The 23488-nt window shown below is 42.6% G+C and overlaps 1 protein-coding gene across 1 annotated transcript in view; it reads right to left on the reverse strand.

Moving 5' to 3' along the window:
- Window positions 1-23488, reverse strand: part of SLC2A9 (solute carrier family 2 member 9) — a 200305-nt gene that overhangs the window by 123392 nt on the left and 53425 nt on the right. The window contains exon 5 of the mRNA XM_030191186.1: window positions 7720-7844. Coding sequence (XP_030047046.1) covers window positions 7720-7844 — 125 coding nt within the window. The remainder of the gene's footprint in view (window positions 1-7719; window positions 7845-23488) is intronic.

Consider the following 23488-nt stretch of genomic DNA (forward strand, 5'->3'; position numbering starts at 1 on the left):
CCTAACAATCTTGACAATTAGTTTTCATTTGCGATCTGTTTTCTATACTAATCCATCAACTCCTCAATAAATATACATAGCTAGCCACCCTGTTTTCTTTAAAAACTGGCTTTATTTAGTGCTGCGAGGAACCAATCCGATGCTTCCTCCCTTACATGCTTACACATACACAGGCTATTCTTAGAACAATATCACAGTGAAGACATTCAGTTTTACAAATCAGTCACCTATAAAGTGTGTGTGTGTGTGTCTGGTGGTGGTGAAGGTGGGGGGAATCTTTACTTCAGATACATTCTTTCTCTCAATCTAATGTCAGAACAGTTGTTATTAAATTATCATGACTGCTCTCTGAAACATGGATCTGCATCAAACTCTCTCATGTTCTCCATATTTTTCCAGGAAATAAATGAAGTGTTTTCTTTAAACCTTCTTCCAACCACTTCACATAAATACCTAGAGAGCAACTTAATTCTGAGTCCACTCTCCATTAAATACATCTCTGCATTGACTCACTGCCTCTCAAACATCAGCACTTCTCCCATAAATTTAATCAAATCATTCCATTTACACTCACTCATCCTCTCTCTCTCATATACCAACCCCAACTGACTTTCACCTTTAGGATGTTGTAAACTTCCCCTGCAGCTATCAGGAGCCAGCTCACTGCAACACGTCTATCACTAGCTGCCACATATGTGCTCCTGAGCCAGTTCATTGCACCACACACAAAACTGTCCAATCTAAAATAATTTCTTCTCCCCATACACTCCATACCTTGCCAGGACCTCCACCATATGGTTTCTCCTCTCTCTTCATCGCTGACTTTCCAGTCCAGGCATACTGACCGCTGTACAGCTCTGCAACTACAGGCCGCTGCTCTCCCGTCCATACTCTCCTCTGCATCCTCTCAGGACCACAGAGCTATCAGTTGTCATATAAACTTCTTTGCTGAGCCTCCCCAGGCTCCCCCTCACCTAACTTACCCCATCTGCTCTTAATTTGGGCCACAATGGCCCCAAACAAAGCTGAGCCAGCACTTTCAAGCATACATGCATTCATATCAATATATTCAAGCATGCATATGAGCGCATCTGGGCCCAGCAGGGCCTTGCCCCCATGGCAGGCATAGCTTTCCTCCCTCCTCTTCACAGCCTGGGTCCTTCACACTCACATATACGCAACTTGCTTCTGGGTCCACAGCATGTGGGCAGGAGCCCTGGTGCAGCTCTCCTTAGCATCTGGTCTTCCCAGTCTGCCACTCTCACAACTACATGGACCCAAAGTGCAGCCACACCCCATGGCCCTGAATACTTTTGGGTTTGTGGGGAGCACAGCTTTACTCCTTCTCTTACTCCCTGACACCTTCCAAGCACCTGAGCAGCTCTTCATTCAGCCTCAGCAGCACCTCATCTCAGCATCTGCTCTCTCAGCAGCCCAAGGAATACAGCCAGCAGCTCCTGACTAGCCAGTCCTATTTGTACTAGTATGTTTTAGAATTACTATAGACACTGGTATGCTCAGATATATTCCATCCATCAAAAAAGGTCAAAAGATGGCCAAAACCATGGTGAGGTAGACAAGGCAGTGAGGGGCCCTTTTTCTAAGCTGCGTAGGCACCTACACGCATCCAACACATGTCAATTTTGAACTACCACTGGTTACCACATGGCCCGGGCGGTAATTTCATTTTTTATGCGCATCCACTACACACGCCGGAAAATATATTTTATTTTCTGGCACGCGGTGCTAAAAGGGCGGTAATCAGCATTGTACACGCATTGACGATTGCCGCCTGGCTAACGCGTGCGAAGTTACCACTAAGTGTGGGTGGAAGTAAGGTCTCAGACCCAAAATGAACGCACACCAATTTTCATTTTGCCACACGTCTATTTTTTGGCCCCCCCCCAAAAAAGGCGTTTTTTACAGGTGCGCTGAAAAATGAATCTGCGCACGTCCAAAATACACGTCTACACTAGCGCAGATCATTTTCAGCGCACTTTAGTAAAAGGATCCCTGAAATCCTAAAGCCTAAACCCCGATTAACTTAACTGGTTAGTGCCGCTGAATATCACCACTAATTGGCCATCCCCTACACAGCTAGGCTAGAAGCAGGAGCAGAGTTAAGGTGGAGCGGCAACTTAGCCGGTTAGTGGTCCACTAACCAGCTGTTAAACTGTTCATGAGCCCTTGTGCCTAGGCCGAGGCTTAGGAAGGACCTTGGCCAAGGCCTAGGGTGGACCAAACAGGCGCTAAGCAATACCACAGTCACAAAGCCCCGCACACTCAGGACAATCAACTAGCACCACCAGAAAAGGGAGATAGACCACTCAGGCAGGCCGAATGGCTGAATGGAAACCCACTCATACAGAGTGCAAGCGTACGGCCCTCACGCCCGAACTGGAACCAAGTCATACACTAGGGAAGTAAAAGAACAACAAGGAGTCCCAAGAGGGACTGGAGCACATGCAATGCACGCAGCACTAGCTAGTGACACAAGGGAAGGGCAACAGACAAAAGCTGGCAGGTACAGGCTATGACCAGGGGAAGAGAATACACACAAAGGCTACACAGAAACACAGGTAACAGAGGCAAAGCCCACAGGGAAAAAGTGAAAGCCGAGGACAGAATGGGACACAGACTTTACAAGAGTGAAGCTCCACTGGAACACTCTAGGCTGTACCATAACAGCACTCAATATACACTAGGCTGTGCCACACAGCACTCAAGGATAAAGGGAAACCACTTATAGGAATACACAAGACTGTGCCACTCAGCACTCAAGCGTCAAGGGAATACACTCACACAAGGTGCCACAGAGTCAAATAACAGACACTAGACAAAGGGAAAAGCAAGCAAACAGGGCACGCTGCCTTTTCATACATCAATCAGATAAGGAGCAATGCTCACAAGTATCAGGAGACAAACACAGCAGACAAAGAGTTAAAGCAGGCTAAAGGGAAGGGCTGCTTTTAACACTCAAGTCAGAAAGAAGCAGGGCTTACACTGCAGACAAAGGTTTAAAGCTAACAAAGGGGAAACACAAACTGTTCTTACCAGAACTCAGCAACACACAGAGACAGAGCAAACAGAGCACCCACAGCTGCACGGAAACAAGGTAATCAAGGAGAGCAGCTAGACTAGGGAGAGAATCAAGCATATGCTGGGCACAACCAGCACACAGAGAAGCTACAAGCAACGAGAAGAGTAAGCAAACTCCAACGGATGGACAGTGTGCTACTAGGATATGTCTCTAAGTGCTGCCCGGGTGGGAAAGGTTAGGACAGCTGTTGTAGTTGGTGATTCAATCATTAGGCATATAGATAGCTGGGTGGCTGGTGGATGTGAGGATCGCCTGATGACTTGCTTGCCTGGTGCGAAGGTGGCGGACCTCACGCATCACCTAGATAGGATTTTAGATAATGCTGGGGAGGAGCCAGCTGTCTTGGTACATGTGGGAACCAATGACATAGGAAAATGTGGGAGGGAGGTTCTGGAAGCCAAATTTAGGCTCTAAGATAGAAAGCTCAAATCCAGATCCTCTAGGGTAGCATTTTCTGAAATGCTACCTGTTCCACGCGCAGGGCCCAAGAGACAGGCAGAGCTCCGGAGTCTCAATACGAGGATGAGACAATGGTGCAGGGAGGAGAGTTTTAGATTTGTTAGGAACTGGGCAACATTATGGGGAAGGGGGAGCCTATTCCGAAAGGATGGGCTCCACCTTAACCAGGTTGGGACCAGGATGCTGGCATCGGCAATTAAAAAGGAGATAGAGAAGCTTTTAAACTAGAAACAGGGGGAAGACTGACAGTCACTCAAAAGCGCATGGTTCAGGATAAGGTATCTTCCAAAGATATTACCAAAACAGGGAAGATAGGGTATCCTAATGGTGAGGTTGCAAAAGAGACTGTAGTAGATCAGGTGTCCTTAAATAAAAGTAAAAATCAGTCAAAAGATTGCAAATTAATACTGTCAAGTACTAAGCATGATGTAAATAGGAACAACAAACATACTTTGAAATGTCTATATGCAAATGCCAGGAGCCTAAGAAATAAGATGGGAGAGTTAGAATATATTGCACTAAATGAAAAATATTATTAGATATAATAGGCATCTCTGAAACCTGGTGGAAGGAGGATAACCAGTGGGACACTGTCATACCGGGGTACAAATTATATCGTAGTGATAGGAGGGGTAGCATTGTATATTAAAGAGAGCCTTGAATCAAATAGATTGAAAATTCTGCAGGAAACAAAACACTTCTTGGAATCACTGTGGATTGAAATTCCATGTGTAAAGGGGAAAAGGATAGTGATAGGAGTGTACTGCCATCCACCTGGCCAGGATGAACAGATGGATGCAGAAATGTTAAAGGAAATTAGGGACGCAAACAAACTGGGCAACACAATAATAATGGATGATTTCAATTACCTTGATATTGACTGGGTAAATGTAACATCGGGGCACGCTAGGGAGGTAAAATTCCTTTATGAAATCAAGGGCAGCTTTATGGAGCAGCTGGTACAGAAGCCGACAAGAGAAGGAAAAATTCTAGACCTAGTCCTTAGTGGAGTGTATGATCTGATGCAGGAGGTAGTGTGCTGGGTCCGTTTGATAACAGTGATCAGAATATGATTGGATTTGATATTAGCTTTGAAGTAAGTATACACAGGAAATCAAATACATTAGCGTTTAACTTTAAAAAAGGAGACTATGATAAAATGAGATGAATGGTGAAAAAAAACTTAGAGGAGCGGCTGCAAGGGTCAAAAATTTACATCAGGTGTGGATGCTGTTCAAAAACACCATCCTGGAAGCCCAGGCCAAATATATTCCGCATACTAAAAAAGGAGAATGGAAGACCAAACGACAGCCGGTGTGGTTGAAAAGTGAGGTAAAGGAAGCTATTAGAGCTACAAGAAAATCTTTCAGAAAATGGAAGAAGGAACCGACTGAAAATAATAAGAAACAGCATAAGGAATGCCAAGTCAAATGCAAAGCTCTGATAAGGAAGGCTAAGAGGGACTTCGAAAAAAAGATTGCGTTGGAGGCAAAAACACATAGTAAAATATTTTTTAGGTATATTAAAAGCAGGAAGCCGGCAAAAGAATCGGTTGGACCGCTAGATGACCGAGGAGTAAAAGGGGCGATTAGGGAAGACAAAGCTGTAGCAGAGAGATTAAATGAAATCTTTGTTTCGGTCTTCACCGAGGAAGATTTGGGTGGGATACCGGTGCCGAAAATGGTATTCGAAGCTGATGAGTTGGAGAAACTTAATGAAGTCTCTGTAAACCTGGGGAAAATCCACTATTTCTGGGATACGCATTATATAAACTGTTTTGTACTTTCTTGGGATCTTGCCAGGTATTTGTGACCTGGACTGACCACTGTTGGAAACAGGATGCTAGGCTTGAAGGACCTTTGGTTTTTCCCAGTATGGCAATTCTTATGTACTTATGAAGCACAGACAGAAAGAGGGAAAGAGGCTCAGCTGACAGGAATCAATGCTAAAGCATAAGCTGTAGGGAGAGATAGGTTTAAATAGATCTGACTTCTAACGTCTGCTGCCTCAGACGTCAGCTCAATCCCTAACAGGCCAATCAGAAGCGAGTCCCAGTCATTCCCCTTCCTCTCTTAGCAGAATCATAACACCATCTAGGTATGTGCATAAAGTTAGGACAGCAAAAAGACTGAGTTAAATGAGCACTGGTCTGAATATCGGCCAGTGCTCAATTAACTTCAAGGTCAGCACTTATACCTGAATATTATACTTATACTTTAATGGATTTGCTAGACCGCACTAGCTGCCTGGGCAGAGCAGAGTTGTGTACATGACTAAAATAGAAAGAAAATGGAAAGAAACTCCAATTTTTGACAGGGAAGATATAAGAAAACGGAGGAAAAATCCAGTCACACAAAAATGCATTCATGCTGAGGAAAGTATAAAGCACACAGCTGTGACAACACAAGCCTGTAAACTGTATTGAATATTTCTTGAAGTGTATTTCTCTAGTTTGCCCAGCAGGTGGTGCATGTTTATGTTTAAAACTGTTACAGTGGAATGACAGTTCCTTCTTTTAGTTAGCACACAGATAAAGGAAATGCCTATAGTGCTGTAACCAGCTTTTTTTTTTTTTTAACTTGTTGCTCTGGGCTCTGATTGGCCCAGGAGCTCTTTACATTTGGATTGCTCTGGCTTTTGCCCCAGTTTCAGCCCGGGAGAACACAGAGAGAGAGAGAGAGAGAGAGAGAGAGTTCTTTGCTGAAGCCCTGTAAAACAACTATATTTGATAACAGGTGAGCAGCTATATTTCCTCATCTCCCCAGGTACCTTTTAGAATGTAAACAAATGTTTAGATAGGTTTATAATTAATCTATATTTGAGTTACCTGTTTTTGTGCCCAGGCACAATCCTCCCACAGAAGTCCCCCAATTATCAAAACTAATAGTTCAACATAAATTTGCATGCTATTAGTTTTGATGATGAGGGCTTTAATCCCCCACACTTTTCCAGCACTGTTCAGAACAGCACAGGGGATTTGATCACTGGGGCCTTAGTGCAAGAGGCTAACTGTCTGACAATAGACAGTAAAGTAGGTTCAGTGGATTGCTGCATGGTTTATGCCAGCCTGTCCTAGGGCCCTATATACTGACCCACAAAAACATTCACAGGCTAATACCCAGTTCCACTAAATCAAGCTAAGAGACGTAAATGAACTCTTGGGTCATTTTGAAAAATCTTTCGCTAAACTTTGCCAAGAATGTTTTACACATGGCCACAGTCAGGAACTTTGTGAACTCTGGGCTGTAGCAGCATGAGAAATTAAAAAAAAGAATTGCCCCTTCACCTGGTGGTATGACAAAATTAAAGGTCCAAACAAAAAAATAGAAAGTCCAATCCTCACGGAAATGCACAGCAATTGGAAACACAAGTGGGATGACCAAAGATGAGTAAATCAAGCTTATGAATATAAAAAGTCTGTATTGCTAATCAGTTCTGAAGGCCTATTGCGGCCTCAGACTCTTGCTTTTGGAGAAACTTGAATGCCCTGATGGCTCAGGGGGCCTGGCATCCCCCTCAGCCCCAATGTGTGGCCACAGGGCACATAGTAGGAGCTTTTCTATGAAGGAAAGTAGGTGCCTTTATAGAACACTAGCCTAACTTGATATATACGCGCTTAACATTTATTTATTTGTTTCTGCATTTGTACCCCACATTTTCCAATCTGTGAATTTATATATCCTATAAGACACTGGGGCCCTTTTACTAAGGCGCACCTAAAAGTGGCCTGCGCTAGTGTAGGCGCATATTTTGGACATGCGCTGGTCCATTTTCTCAGCGCGCCTGGAAAAAAAAACCTTTTTTTTTAAACGGAAAATGGACATGCGGCAAAATTAAAACCATTTTCGGCCTGAGACCTTACCACCACCTATTGACTTAGTGGTAAGGTCTCACGGGCTAACCAGGCAGTACGAGTTCAATGCACGTAAACTGCCGATTACCACCAGGTAAGCAACATGTGGTAGAAAATAGAAAATACTTTCTACCGCATATTTTGGGCGCATGCCAAAAATGGAACTACCGCTCAGGGCATAGGGTAGCCGGGTGGTGGTGCCAATTTGACATGCGTTGGACACACCTAGGCACCTAGGCGCCTTAGTAAAAGGGCCCCTGGATGTTTTGATGCTTAGCATGTCAATTAAACCAAGCAGGAAACTTACCTCCATCTACACCCATAATGAAACGTCCCACTATGAGTAATTCAAAATATCCAGAAAGCTGTGAGAGAGACATTAGCAGTGCCGCCACAATAGCAAATAAATTGTTCAGAAGCAGTGTGCCTTTCCTGAAAAGAGATTCAAAACATAAGTAAATAGGGCAAGTTCATTTCAACTGGCAAGAGGTGATGATGCATACTGTGACTGAATAATAGTTTAGTGGGATCGAAAAGGTACTGTACATAGCAGATTGTGTAGTGATCATATTAAAAAAACAAATAACTAAATTTACTGTATTTTCTAATACCATGAGAGTACATAGCGCTACATAAGATAACTCACCTGGTTGTGATAACCCTCTTTAAAGGCTTAGAATTGTGATTGCTGTGTTAGTCCACTTGGATGTGTAACAATATGAATCAACAACCAAGTCTCAGGTGATACCTTTTTATGGGACTACCTTAATGCATGTTTGACAGGCTTTAAAGGGTTACCCTGTTTCATCAGGTCAGCCTTTTGCCCATATATGGCAGTTTGACCCCTAGCAGTAGTACCACAAAAAATACCTCTAGGGATCGCTTGTGCCATTCTGAACCCAACACTAGCAGAGACAAAAGCAACTGGGGACTGTTTCTGCCCTAGACCACCAGGGAGGGCATCAGTGGGGAAGAGGTAGCACTGTTCAGTTTTGTGCAGCTCCAGCCCCTCCGGCAGCATCGGGCCATACTTAATAATGTAGCTTGCAAGGTTGACCACAAGTTGATTTATTTATTTACCATGGGAGTCTGCAATCTGCCACAGATTAGTGATTCCCGCAGTAAACTAAGCTGCAATAAAATGCCATATTTTACCACAGTTTCGTAACTCCCGCTCCCTCCCTTTATTCAATAAAAAGGTAAGAATTACAGCTTGGTTGTTGATTCTTGTCTCTCCATATTGAAGTGGGCTAATGCTGACTGACTGACCTGATGAAGAGAGCATAACTCCTGAAATATTGTCAAAGATTATTTTCAGTTCATCAAGAAGGTATCACCTATAACTTGTGTGTTGTTGATTCTAATCTGATCAGAAGGAAATGTAAGTGGCATGCTGCAGGTCACAGAGTTAGTCTCTGTGCTTTAGTCACTATGGTGCACTGAAAAGGCAGTTCTACAACCTAGGCACTCACATTTACACAAGTGTTTTGTGAGTAAATGTTTAGAATACTAACACATATATGCATAGGTACCCATGTGAGTGCTAGCAGGGCACCTTAGCACTATTAGGTATAGGAAGAGTGAAAGAGGGAGTAGCCTAATGGTTAGTGCAGTGGACTGAGAACCTGAGGTTCAGTTCTCACAGTGGCTCCTTGTCACTCTGTACAAATCAACTTAGCCCTCCATTGCCCAAGCGCAAAAAAAAACAAACCCCAAAACCCACTAGGGACAGAAAAAGTATCTGTATTATACCACAGAAAAGCAGTATATCAAAGCTGTGATTTTTTTAATCTCAGCTTTTATTCTGTAAATACTCACTTAATTTACAGAGAGGGTATTTACTGAGGATTGATACATGCCTAATTTATAGTATTCTATCAGTTATGTGCATAAATGTGCTCCCTGCCCACTCACTACCTAGACTCTGTCCATGTGAATATCTAGGTTCAAAACACACACTATCAAAGATATACACATACTTCCAAAATATTGCATAGTCAGATTATTTATTTATTTATTTATGCATTCTTGTATCCCACTGTTATCCAAAACAGGTTTCAGTTCAAAGTGGCTTACAATTTACATTCTGGTTGAAAATTACAATGATTGTTTACAATATTTGCATTTATCTATGTTCCTGCCAGTGGGGGGTGTTGTCTCAATAACACATTTTCAACAGTAAGGGACAGGCAAATTCTGCAGGACACCAGAGGACCCACCTTTCCCTAGCTAGTGAAAACACAATATTGAAGCACCACCTTCCACTGGCAGCAGTGTGGTTGAAGGACTGCCGCTTAGCTTAAAGGGAACATCGGTATGGTGGGAGCTCTTGCTGGAAGATTTTTGCTGCCCTGTAGCTATGCTGGCCAGCCTTCATATTGTCATTTGCAAAGGCCAGCTGAAGAGCACAAAAGAACACTCACTCCTGCTGACTTTTCTCATCAAGGGGTTTCACATATTGAAGATACTGAAGTTAGAATCCTGAAGGTAGAGGCTCGTTTGTCATCAACTGATTCCCAGCTTATAACATTACATGCTGCAGGAACTTCGGGGATAAAAGATAGTCTGGTCTCCATAGGCAATTATAGAATATGGCGAACCAGATTTGAAATAAAACCTTATACGTTTTGTATTTTCCAGTATTTTTATTATCAGCTGAAATACTGTTTAGACAATATCTCAAGGAAGTTTTAGTATTACTAGAATCTGACAAAATTAGCATTTCTTCTTATTATTTACCTAGAAATGTTGTATAGGTGAATCAGAGGGAGGGTGAACCTGATGTATTGTCCTCAATTGAATCCATAAATTTAGCTAACTTCATTGAAACTACTCAGGATACTATCACAGAGCGAGCCACATTTCTTATTTAGCTCATAAATTTTATTAAGTTTTGTAATAGGGCTCTGTGGCTCTGCCAAAGTATCAGCCTGCCTGTCTGACACTGCTGCCTGGATGTCTCAGCGCCATCTGAAACTAAACATGACCAAGACTCAGCTTCTTATCTTTCCCCCTAAACCAACCTCTCCTCCTCCCCCATTCTCTATTTCTGTGGATAACACTCTCATCCTTCCTGTCTCATCAGCTCGTAACCTTGGGGTCATCTTCAACTCCTCCCTCTCCTTCTCTGCACATATTCAGCAGAATGCTAAAACCTGTCGTTTCTTTCTCTATAATATCAGCAAAATGCGCCCTTTCCTTTCTGAGCACACTACCAGAACCCTCATCCACACTCTTATCACCTCTCGCTTAGACTATTGCAACTTGCTTCTCACAGGTCTCCCACTTAGCCATCTCTCTCCTCTTCAATCTGTTCAAAATTCTGCTGCACGACTAATATTCCACCAGTGTCGTTATGCTCATATTAGCCCTCTCCTCAAGTCACTTCACTGGCTCCCTATCCGTTTCCGCATACAGTTCAAACTCCTATTATTGACGTATAAGTGCATTCACTCTGCAACTCCTCAGTACCTCTCCACTCTCATCTCTCCCTACATTCCTCCCCAGGAACTCCGTTCACTGGGTAAATCTCTCTTATCTGCCCCCTTCTCCTCCACCGCTAACTCCAGACTCCGTTCCTTTTATCTTGCTGCATCATATGCCTGGAATAGACTTCCTGAGCTGGTACGTCAAGATCTATCTCCGGCCGTCTTCAAATCTAAGCTAAAAGCCCACCTTTTTGATGCTGCTTTTAACTCCTAACCCTTATTCACTTGTTCAGAACCCTTATTTCATCATCCTCACTTTAATATTCCCTTATCTCTTGTTTGTCCTGTTTGTCTGTCCTAATTAGATTGTAAGCTCTGTCGAGCAGGGACTATCCCTTCATGCCCAGGTGTACAGCGCTGCATACGTCTAGTAGTGCTTTAGAAATGATAAATAGTAGTAGTAGTGTTTACAAAGGTGTGCTAGTGTTTTTACCGCATGCACAAAAGTGCACACTAACTGTTTAGGCGCCCATAGGAATATTGTGGGTGCCTACACAGCGTGCGCTAATGGTTAGTGCATGCTAAAAGCACTAATTGGCAATAACACAAAAAAGAGAGCAAACTAACTCCTCATTGGAATTTCCAAGCTAAATCCTTACATTAGTTACTTCATAATCAGGATACTATATTGGGACTTCAGAAATATCCAAAAACACAAAACATTTGAAATCAATATGATCAGACACATTAAAACAAATATAGAAGGACTTCACTGGGACATGGGTTCCCTCATCCATTCCCAGACTTAAGCTTGTCTTTGTCTGTCTCTGTGCTCAGTGCTCTACCAGCACATCACCCTCTCTGCTCCCGTTTTCTCCTATCCTTTTATGTTGCATCTGCATTGCATTGTATTGCAACCTGTAATTTATTTGTGTATTTAGACATCATTCTTCGCATTAACCTGCTCATTTGGTTTCTTCTGATGAAGGGAGTGCATGTCACAAAAATTAGACAGAACGGTATTTTTATTCCTACAAAAAAAAAATCACTTTACTCCTCATTTGCAAACCTTTTATTTCTTTATTTAGATTTTATGTCTAGGTTATATTTAAACTGCTCTGTTGTATTTAATGGATGCAAAGCACTGTTCCACTTAGATCAGTGCTTCCCAATGTTTTTCTGGCTGTGATCCCATGATTGTGACCAAATAAAAGTGTGCGACCCCCTGGAGATGCAGAATAATGATGCGCCTATGGATATCCCACCTAAGTCAGGATCCCAAATGTGGATTTTGTGACCCCATTTGAGGTTGATATAAACAAAACAGTAACCAAACTGGTGTAGATTCACATAATGTATTAACAACCAACCAAAATACACATAGGGCCCTGTTTACTAAGCTGCGTTAGCATTTTTAATGCGCCTACAATTAGCGTGATTGCTAAATGTGTAGGTGCCTATAGGGATATTGTAGGCACGTACACGGTTAATGCGCGTACATGGTTAACGAGTGTTAAAGATGCTAATGCGCCTATAACACGCCTATTATTCATCAAAGGGTTACAATTACTATTTGAACCCGGAGTCTGAATGGGCAGGAACAACTGGAGATTACTTTTGCCCCCAACTAGACAACAGGGAGAGCCTGGGTGAGACTCAACAGAGAGTCGGGAGGGATAGAATTGTTGATGGACAGGGATGTCTTTTTGGAAGTTTAGAAGAAACCTAATTCTATTATTGCTGGAGTTTAGGGTGTTCATGACACTAATAAAGATATTGGGAGGTTTGAGGGGATCTGACTTTATTGAAGGAGAATTAGGGGATCCATGCTATTGGAAAGTGCAATTTAAAGAAACTGCACATGTAGAAACTTGGGGAAAGCAAATGCTCTTTTTTCTGACATGCAGTTTTTTTTAAAACTGCCGTTCCTACTGGAGTGCTAGCAAATACACAAGCCCTTATAGTATTTTACAAAAGACTCCATATTTGGCAAATCCTTTTGTAAAATACTAATGGAATTTTCAGCATCTTGACCTTAAACATCTCAATTCCTATCTCAATATTCAATAGAAAAGCAATCTTCACACTCATATATTCAGTGGTGACCTGTGTTTAAGTAGAACTGCTGAATATACATTTACACAGCAATTGGCACTACGGCTTATCCATTTGATTTCAGTAGTGCAGAGAAGAAGCAAAGAGGGACATAGTTTTTGACAGCAGGCAAGGAAGAGGGGGAATGTGGGGAACAATGCTTTTAGCAGATCAGGCTTAAAAGAAGGGAGACGTGGGGACTGTCAGAGGCTCTTACCATTTGAAATCAGTTGAGAGGGAGATAGGACTTTTGTTCAAAGGTCTACCAACATAACATAAGGGGTAAAAAGGGGGCCCCCTTTTTTAATAGGTTATTAGGGCATCTTTTACAAAGCCGCAGTAGGGCTACTGTGGCAATTCTGTGCAGAAATCGGTCCAACTGCTGGATTACCAAAGGAGCCCAGCAGCAATTCCAACATGTGCTGTGTGCCATTTCCAGTGCTTGGAAAAAATATATATATTTTAGCGCCGGGGGCTTACCCGTCAGTAACAGGCTGCACCATGCGTTGCCTGGTTACTATGAGGTTAGCGTGGGAGTCTGTACTACCTCCTAAATAGTTTAACTTACCACACAGCCATTTCCTTTTTTAAAAGAAAAAAAGCCTTTTACTCGCTGCGGTAAAAGGGGGCCTCGGTGTGCGGCAAATCCAGATGCCGCTGTTTGGTAAAAGGACATCTTAGTGATTTTGAGAGAAAATGTCTTATTTTTCTTATTTTACTGTTGTGATCTCTTTGCAGCTGTCAATCAGCTGTGCTGTGCTGATATCTCCTCCACACAGAATTATTTTTGTAGACTCAGAGCAGCAAGTTCTGTTTGTCTTCTTTAAAGATAAAGAAGGTATTAGATTCTTCTTTCTTATGAAGGGGGCAGGGGTGTATTAGTTTCTCCTACAGAAAAATTGACAGTTTTTTTAAAATAATTTTTTCAATTAGTGTTTTATAATATCACGCTCAGTGATACTAGTTGACTGCACAACCTGTTAAACTTGTCTTTACATTGGCAAGTAACTGTGAGAAATATTAAATAAAAAAAAAAAATTAACCGTTGGCATTTCTAGAGAATTTAGGAATTGAGTTTGGTACTTTTTTTAGATTTGTTAAATTATCTATATAGTGTTTAAAAAGTTTATACTTATGAATATTGTAGTGCCACTGGCTGTTTTGCCCTTATAATGTAGCCGGTATCCTTGTGGGCATGACCTGTTTTAACACATACAAATTTGTTTTTTTGTGAGATATGGGATGTTAAATTTTGTTTGCTGGTGGACCACATGTTGTGATTTAAAAAAATATATGATCATATTGCTTTTGCATTTTTTTGCATATCTTTTAAATTCTGATATTTTTTTTAATTTCTATTACTAATAGGTATAATTTGATTTGTTAAAGAGCTACGCAGATAATGGCAGCATGCCTTTCAGAACATATTTTCCCTTTGAGGTAAAGTTTTTTTAGGATGTTTTCTTGTATAAAAGAGGAGATTAATTGTTTTTTTTTCCTATTAGTGTAGTGTTTGTTTTTATTTTTATTGTTGTTTTCATTTCTCATTATTTGTTTTTGATAAAAGGATTTTATTTTTTTTTATAGGCATTGAGCCCTTTAGTGGACTTTTGGTTTGGCCTTTTTCAGCACCTTGCTCTTTTCAGTTAAGACTCCTGAGGCAGATGTTGGCCAAAACGTATTGGATATTTGATCTATGCTGGACTTCCTTGAGTGAAGAATTTGATGCTGGTTCTGTTTTTAAATGTTTGCATGTTTTAATTATAGGTTACTATGAAAAAAGATAAAAGTGGTTGATATCTGGTCAGTGTATGTTTTATATTGTTTATTGAGGTTTTTAGTTATCTATTTATATTTCTACATATATGATTTATGTATGTACTATTTATTGTAATGCCAATTTATCTGCTTTGAATTGTTTTTCCTGCCATTGTGTGCAAAGTCAACTAATCAATGTTTATTAGATTTAGAGCTAGGGAAATGGCCTGACCCCTAAATGGAGAAAATTAAGTTCACCTTTTTTGGTGCCAGATTTCAACATCTATTACCAACATAAATATTTGACACTTGAGGGAACTCCATAGGGTATTGATTTTGTGGAAACCTCTGCCAGACTAATGGACTTTGACTTTTACATATCCCCACAGCTTCTGGAACAATTGCAGAAGGAGACATCTCTTAAAGGAAAACTGTGCTGCTATAAATACCGATCCCAGTTTCAAATCCCTTGTCTTTGGCTCCTGCTTCCTTGGCTCATTGTACCACTACTGTAAAGGGAAGAAGGAATCTGCACTTGAAGAAAAAAAAGGAAGTGGGAGCTGTAACTGAGCCTATAAAGCTGCTGTACTTGCCATAAATGATAGCTGGAACAGGGAACCACATTCTTTCAAGAAGAAAAGGAGAGAAATACTGAAAGATCAAGGAACAGAAAAGACTAGAGGAGAGTACCTAAAGATCTGCAAGGATAAAGAATCCTAGCAGCTGAATTCAATTGTGGAAGGACCCAACTACTAAGAACTTTGTACTATAAGATTCAAAGAAACTTGAAGGAACCAACAGGAAAATTACAAAGACGCCTCTGTTTGGGGAGAGAGCGAGCCTCAGATGGAGTAAAGCTGTAAAAAGGACTTTTATAAGGAACCTCTATCAAGGAGAGTGTCCATCAAGAAACTTACTGGAGGCTGCAAGTATTGCAAAACATTTTTTCTACCTTTGCCTGTAAATATTGTTATTGTGAGAAGCTGTCCATTTGTTTGTCCGAAGAATACAAATTTAAGTAATCCCTTTGTTTCAGAACTTAAATTCTGGCTTGGACTAACTTGTTGAGTGCAAGAAGAGTTTGGAGTGAATGGATCATCTGGGCCAACAACCTCCTGAGCAAAAAAGGGTTATATATAGATAGAAAAAAGGTAGGTTGAGAGTCATTGCAGAGCTGCTGGCATTTCCTTGAACAGGAGCACTGTGAGTTACATCATTAGGAGGATCTCACTTGCCTACAAATAGTCTTCTCTATAGCGAAATACCTGGGATACATTGGTGGTCTGAAAGTCAGTGCAGGGCTGCAGATGCTTCTGTGGACAGGAGCACTGTGAATGACATCATCAGGAGGATCTCTCTTGCCTACATATTGTCTGTCTGTCTGTCCTACTACAGAATGTGGCCATGGGTGCGTGAACATAAGAATATACACATTGCTATACTGGGACAGACCAAAGGTCCATCAAGCCCAGTATCTTGTTTCCAACAGTGGCCAATCCAGTACACAAGTAGCTGGCAAGATCCGAAAATAGTACAATACATATTATGTCGCTTATCCTAGAAATAATCAGTGGATTTTCCCAAGTCCATCTTAATAATGGCTTATGGACTTTTCTTTTAGGAAGATATTCAAACCTTTTTAAAACCCCGCTAAGCTAACTGCTTTTACCACATTCTCTAGCAACAAATTCCTGAGTTTAATTACACATTGAGTAAAGAAATATTTTCTCTGATTTGTTTTAATATACTACTTAGTAGCTTCATTGCATGCTCCCTAGTCCTAGTATTTTTGGAAAGAGTAAACAAGCGATTCACGTCTACCCATTCCACTCTACTTATTATTTTATTGACCTCTATCATAGCTGTCTTTTCTCCAAGCTGAAGAGCCCTCGCTGCTTCAGCCTTTGCTCATTGGGAAGTCATCCCATCCCCTTTATCATCTTCATCAACCTTCTCTGTACCTTTTCTAATTCCACCACATCTTTTTTGAGATATGGTGACCAGAATTGCACACAATATTCAAGGAGCAACTGCACCGTGGAGCGATCAAAGACTTAGGTATAGCCCAATAGGAATTAAGGCACTCACGATGAACAAATAGTTATACAATAAATCTTTGAACCAAGGTGCTCTCCTGAGTTGTTTATCATTTTCTCCCCTTGGTCATCACTGCTGTTTTTCTTTGAGGGTATTTTGATGCTCGTTGAAGACAAGCCTCGGGGAGAGGGGTCAATATCTTGATTTCCTAATGCTTAATTCAAATAACATTGTAACTCTCTCTATTCCTGTTAAATTGATATCAACTACATCATCAAATAGTGACTTATTGACTGGAACGTCTTCTTTCCCCCTTACTGATGAGATCTTTAAGATGTCTGGGAGCCAGTTGTATGGATGGAAAAAGTGTTAAAGGATAAATTAGCTGAGTTATGTATGTTTTTTGAAGATGCCTTTGCAAAACTTTCTGATCATGATAAGAGAATTGTGAGTGTTGAACACTGCTTAACTAAGACTGAGGCCTGGCTTACTACTTTGCATTCTGCAATTGCATCTGCTACTAAAGAAATTTGGCTGAATAGAGAATGTATCCAGGGCTCAGAATCTGAAGATATTAAATTTTCCTGTTATGCATTATTTAGCTCCCCTTGAGGTTTTTAAAATAAATTTAAAAGATATTTTGAAGTTTCCTCAATCAGAGACAGTGGCTATCGGTAATATTTATTATTTACCTAAAGCCTCAAGGACAGTAAATGAAGGAGCTTTGGACTTAATTAATTCTCCAGGTAGCCTGAATATTTCTAAGTTTCTAGAATCCTCACAAGATTTGATTATTTACAGAGCAACCCTACTTGTTACTTTTCAGTCCAAGGAGCAGAAGTTGGCCATGTTAAAAGCTTATTTTTCTTTTTAAAAAATTGCTTTATTCTGGACAGGCTAGTATGACATTTCCTGACAAGGCCAGGCCAACAGAGTAAAGAAGAAAAGCCTTTCTGTAGCTGAAGTCTAACAGGCTGATATTCAAAGCAATTTAAGTAGGCTAGAAAGGCTGTGGCCCACTTAAATAGCCTGTCGCCACCCAACCGCTGAATATCGCCTCTGATTGGCTCCCAAAAATGTGGGCTGGTCAGGGCGAGTTGGGGGACTTGTTTGGGAGGAGCCAGAACTTATGCGGGTGCCGGTGATAATCAACTCAAAAGTTGCCCTAAATTCACCCACTTAAATTTATACGGGCCCCAGCTAAATATCAGGCCGGTCCTGGACCCGCTTAAGCTTTTTTTTTTTAAATTGAAGTATCCCCAGCCCCCAATGTGTCGCATCCCATCCCATCGCCTCCTCTCTTAACCCATGGCCAGAAGCCACTCCCCGTCCCCCCAAATGCCACCTGTCCCAACCCCCACTCCTCCATAGTTCAGGTAGGCCCCCTGGGCCTACTTTAATCCTTGGTAGTCCACTGGTGGTCATTGGGGGCAGGAGCACAGCCCCCTCACTCCTGCCCTTTGTAGCAGATTCCCAAAATGGCTGCCGTGACTCTTGTTGCAGCTCGCAGAACTACATGAAGTTCTGTGAGCTGCCGTGAGAGGTCGTGGCAGCCATTTTGCAACGGTGCCATAAGGGGAAAGAACAAGGGGGCTCTGCTCTTAGCCCCAATGACCACCACTGGACCAACAGGGATTAAAGTAGGCCCGGGGAAACCTACCTGAACTCTTGGGGATCAGGTGGTGTTTGGAGGTGAATTGGCTTGTAGCCATGGGTTTGGAGGGGGAGTGAGAGTGGATGCGATACGTTGGGGGCTGGGGGGGTTCAATTTTAAAAAACAAAACCTTATGAGGGTCCAGGACCTGCCCAATATTCAGCCCGAGCCCGCCTAACCCTTATGTGGGCCCAGGCTCAATATCGACTGGCCCCACATAAAATCCATTGCCCAGCCCACCCACATGTAGCCCTCAATATTCAGTGCCAGTGCCTGGACATGGCTCAGCATAGAATACTGGGGGCTAATTTAGCCGGCAATGGCCAGTGTTTAAAAAAAAGCTGACCGTTGCTGGCTGATTATCGGGGGGGGGGGGGGGGGGATAAGACTTTAGGGGCCCTGTTTACTAAACTGTGTATAGGCACACTAGCATGTTTAGTGTGCACTAGTGCAAGAGACACCCACAGGAATATATAGGTGTCTCTAGCATTAACATGCTCTAGAATTGCTAGCACACCTTAGTAAATAGGGTCTTAGGTTAGGATGCTTCACTTCTCCTTAAGTTTCCATGTAAATGTCTGGTTACGTATGAAAACAATCACTATATTTTTCTGGAACTTCCTCATCTTGAGAATTTTCTTTCAGAAAAACCTGTAATTCAGAGTGAGGTTGAGTAAAGTAAAAACTCAGTGGGAGGGAATATTTAACTGGATTCTATAAATGACGCCAAATGTGGACACTATTTATAGAATCCGGCTGATAACTTATACTATTCTATAAATTATGCCCATAAGCTGGAAACATGCCCAAACCCCCATGTATGCCCCCTTGCAGTTATGTGCTAAAATAGATATGCACAAGGCACACTTAACTGCAGGCGTCCAGTGATAGAATTACCCTTCTAGTGTGTCTAGCACACTCCTTTTTGAATTCCTGCATGTTTTTCCTTCCATCATCTTCCAGGATGGCATATGAGGCACCACCATCCCTTGTGTGAAAAACTATTTCCTGCTGTTGCTTTTGATTCTACCTCCTTGTAGCTTTATATGATGTCCTCTAGTTCTACAGCTTCCCTCCTTTGGGAAAGGCTTATCTGTTCATTAATACCTGTATCTTATCTCCTCACTCTCTCTTTTCCTCTAACGCATTCATGTTTAGGATCTCAGGTTCCTTCTCATGTGTTTTATGATGGAGACTTCTTACCATTTTGGTTGCTTTTCTCTGCTCTGCCTATATCTGCTTTATATTCTTTCTGAGATACAACAGACTCCAAAGTTGAACACAGTACTCTGAGGCCTCAATGACCTGTACAGTGGCATTATCACATCCTCCTTTCTGTTGGTTATGCCCCTCCCTATGCAGCCTAATTTCCTTCTAGCTTTGAACGCCACCTTGTTGCATTGTTTCATCGCCTCGAGATCCTTAAAACTTGAGGTCCCTCTCCTGGTCCATGCATATCAGCCACTACACCTTCTATCACATATAGCTCCATAGGGTTTCTGCACCCCCAAATGCATCACTCTGCACTTCTTTGCTTTAAAAATTAACTGTCAAGCACTCCACCAGTCTTCTAGGTGCAAACAAAAACAAAACAACTACATCTCACTCAGACATGTTTTTTTTTTGTGGGGGGGGGGGGGGGCGTTGTTCTATTTCTCCTTTCTTTTGTAAAAATGACTTGACTTTACTAAACTTGATACCTTGCTTCACCAGTTGGCTTGAAGCATGTAAGAAAATTTAAAGCCTGCAAAATCTTTTTACGTTGCAGCAGCTCATTAATGAGGAATTTATATAAACTTTTCCATGTAGTCCAGTATGTATTTTTGTGCTTTATGTGCTACTAGGAAAAAATGCCCGTTTCTGAGCGGAATGAAACAGGCGCTAGCAAGGGGCCCCCTCCCTCCGTCCCTCCGAGCTACTTGCCTTGTTCGCTGTGGCGTTTCCGTTTCGGCCCTCGTTGAGTGTCATAGCTCCGCCCTCGACGTCATGACGTTTTGACGCGAGGGCGGTGCAGACACTCCAGTGCACACCGGATATCTCGGGCGCCTCAACTTCCGTGGAGGCTTCAGAACGTTGGGGTTGCCTTTTATATAGAGAGATTCTCCAAATGAAGCCCACTTTTGTAAAGTTGCTTCAGATTTTAATACGACTGCTTAAAATTTTCTCTGCCTTACTAAGATGCAATATCTGATTTAGAGTTAAGGATATCATGTTCTTCATTTTTTAAGAACATTAAGGGATCCTTTTACTAAGCATTTCTGCTGGGGTAGTGTGGGCACCCGGCGGTAATTCTGAAGTTGGCGGCGCTGGCTCCCATGGTAGAAAATCATTTTCAATTTTCTACCATGGGGGGGGCGTTCCTGGCGGTAATTGGCAGCATGCCCACATTGGCACATGCTGCATGATTACCACGCGAGTAGCACGTGAGCCCTTACCGCTAGGTCAATGGCTGGCGGTAAGGGCTCAGGCAGTAAAAAGCCACGTGCTACCTTTAATTTTAGCGCACAGCCATTTACTGACCCATTGAAAAATGTCTTTTTCCCAGCTACAGTAAAAAATGGCCCAGCACATGCCATAAACACACACACACACTACCGCAGATCACTTTTTATTGCAGCTTAGTAAAAGGACCCCTTATTTCTATAAGCGTCACTAAAGCAATTAAGAGGAAATCAGCAACAAATATCTCGGGCAACTACAAGTTAATATCTGACAGAAATCTCTTTTTCACAGTCTCCTAACTTCTCTATTAACCTACTGACAGGGAAGAACATCTCTGAACTCTTTAAAAATGTATAATCACCTTTATGCTTTAGCTGAAACAGAGATTTCCCAGAACTGTGCAGTGTATCACTTTTTAAGCTGATCTCATCCAAATTCAGGTGTATCTCAAGGGCAATCCAGTATTAAAAGGAAAGATCAAAATAAAAGAATATAACTTGAAACTTTTAGGGGCCCTTTACAAAAGGCCTCTTTTACAAAGCCACGCTAGCGATTTCTGTGCGGCAAATGAGAGGAAGCCCATAGGAATTGAATGGGCTTCCTCTCATTTGCCGCACCGAGAATCAATAGCGCTGATTTGTAAAAGAAGCCTAAATTTGGTAAAAATTAGCAGGTACCATACATTAGATACAAAACCTAATGAGCCATAACAGCAAAGCATCTATGGTAACTGTTAGGGGAATGCCTAACATTGTCCCATGCAGAGAAAACTGCATTGCCAATAACACCGATGTACATAATGACACCTACTACAAGCCCCACCAGCTGAAAACTTCCAACAACTGTCCCTCCTGCATACCTTGTAAATAGCAGATCTTCGCCTGCGGTGGGCAGCAACTGACACATACTGTTCGCACCAGCCCCACAGCCTTCCTTCTGATGTATTCCCACCTATGTGGAAACAGGAAGTTGCATCAGAGGGAAGGCGTGGGGCCAGCATGAGCAGTGCATATTAGTTGCTGCTCGCTGCTGGTGAACATCTGCTATTTAAAAGGTATGTGGGGGAGGGGGGGATATTTGAGAGATCATATGGCATGCAGGCGAGAGAAGGAGAGACCAAATTACTTGTGGGACAGGACGGAGTTCTTCTGCCCACCCATCTTTTTTTGTTACATTTGTACCCCGCGCTTTCCCACTCATGGCAGGCTCAATGCGGCTTACATGGGGCAATGGAGGGTTAAGTGACTTGCCCAGAGTCACCCAGGCCCACCCAAAATTGGGTGCCTGGCTACTCCCCTGGCGGGATTTAGATACAAATGAAACCTTTACTTTGAAATGTCTATATAGAAATCATTTATCGTTTATTAAAATTTGCTATGCTGCCTGGCCTTCAGTGATCATGGGGGTTTACAATATTATAAAAGGCAGTTAGAAAAAAAGAAAGGAACACCAAACAAAGGGGCTCATTTACTAAGCTATGTTAAGTGCTACCACATGCTTAATGCAGATTACAGTAGCAGTGACCCAGGGCCGCCGAGAGGGGGGGGGGCAGGGGGGCAAAATTCCCCGGGCCCGGGCCTTCAAGGGGGGCCTGGCGCCGGGGTCAGGCCGCCAGCGCTGCAGTCCCCGGTTTCACCTGCCTGCCTCCTCGGCTCCAGGCCCCCTGCATTCAAAGCGGCAGTCGCAGATCGCCTCTCTTCTGGCCTTCCCTCCCTGTGTCCCGCCCTCACGGAAACCGGAAGTTACATCAGACGAGGGCGGGACCCAGGGAGGGAAGGCCAGAAGAGAGGCGATATGTGACTGCCGCTTTGAATGCAGGGGGCCTGGAGCTATGGAGGCAGGCAGGTGAGACCACGGACTGCAGCGGCGGGGGAGGCAGTGGCAGGGGGAGCGATGGGGGGCGGCAGCGGCGGGGGGGGCAGCGGGGGGCAGAGGCGGGGCAGCCTTGCCCCGGGCCCGGCCTAGTCTCTTGGCGCCCTGGAGTGACCTAGTGGTTAGAGCACCGGTCTGGCAATCCAGAGGTGGCCAGTTCAAATCCTGCTGCTGCTCCTTGTGATCTTGGGCAAGTCACTTAACCCTTCATTGCCTCAGGTAAAACTTAGATTGTGAGCCCTCCTGGGACAGAGAAATATCCAGCCTACCTGAATATAACTCATCTTGAGCTACTACTGAAAAAGGTGTAAGTAAAATCCAAATAAATAAATAACATGGGATGCACACAGAAGTCCTGCAGTATCATCCAGATCAGTGCACTCTAACCATGCACTAAAAAATATTTTTTAGTTTTTCTTGGATGGGGGGGGGGGGGGCATGTCAGGGGTTAGAGATCAGGCATTCCTGCACTAACTAGTAGGTGTAGCTACATTACCGCCTGCTAACTGGTTAGCTCAGGATTACTGTGTGAGCCCTTACTGCCTACAAAATAGTTGTTGGTAAGTGCTACTGCAGAAATTTTTTTACATGACTATGCACTAATACCAACATTAGCTCGCGGCCATTAATACAAAAAAATAAAAAAATTGGCCATTTTACTACTCCTGTAAAAATGGCCTTAGCGCATAGGAAAATCCCATGCAAGGGCATGCTATGGCTAGTTTTTACTGCAGATTAGTAAAAGGGCCCCACAGATAAGCCATATCTATATCATGCATACAAGAATATTA

This window comes from Microcaecilia unicolor, chromosome 2, assembly GCF_901765095.1.
Source record: "Microcaecilia unicolor chromosome 2, aMicUni1.1, whole genome shotgun sequence".
In the NCBI taxonomy this organism is placed as follows: Eukaryota; Metazoa; Chordata; class Amphibia; order Gymnophiona; family Siphonopidae; genus Microcaecilia; species Microcaecilia unicolor.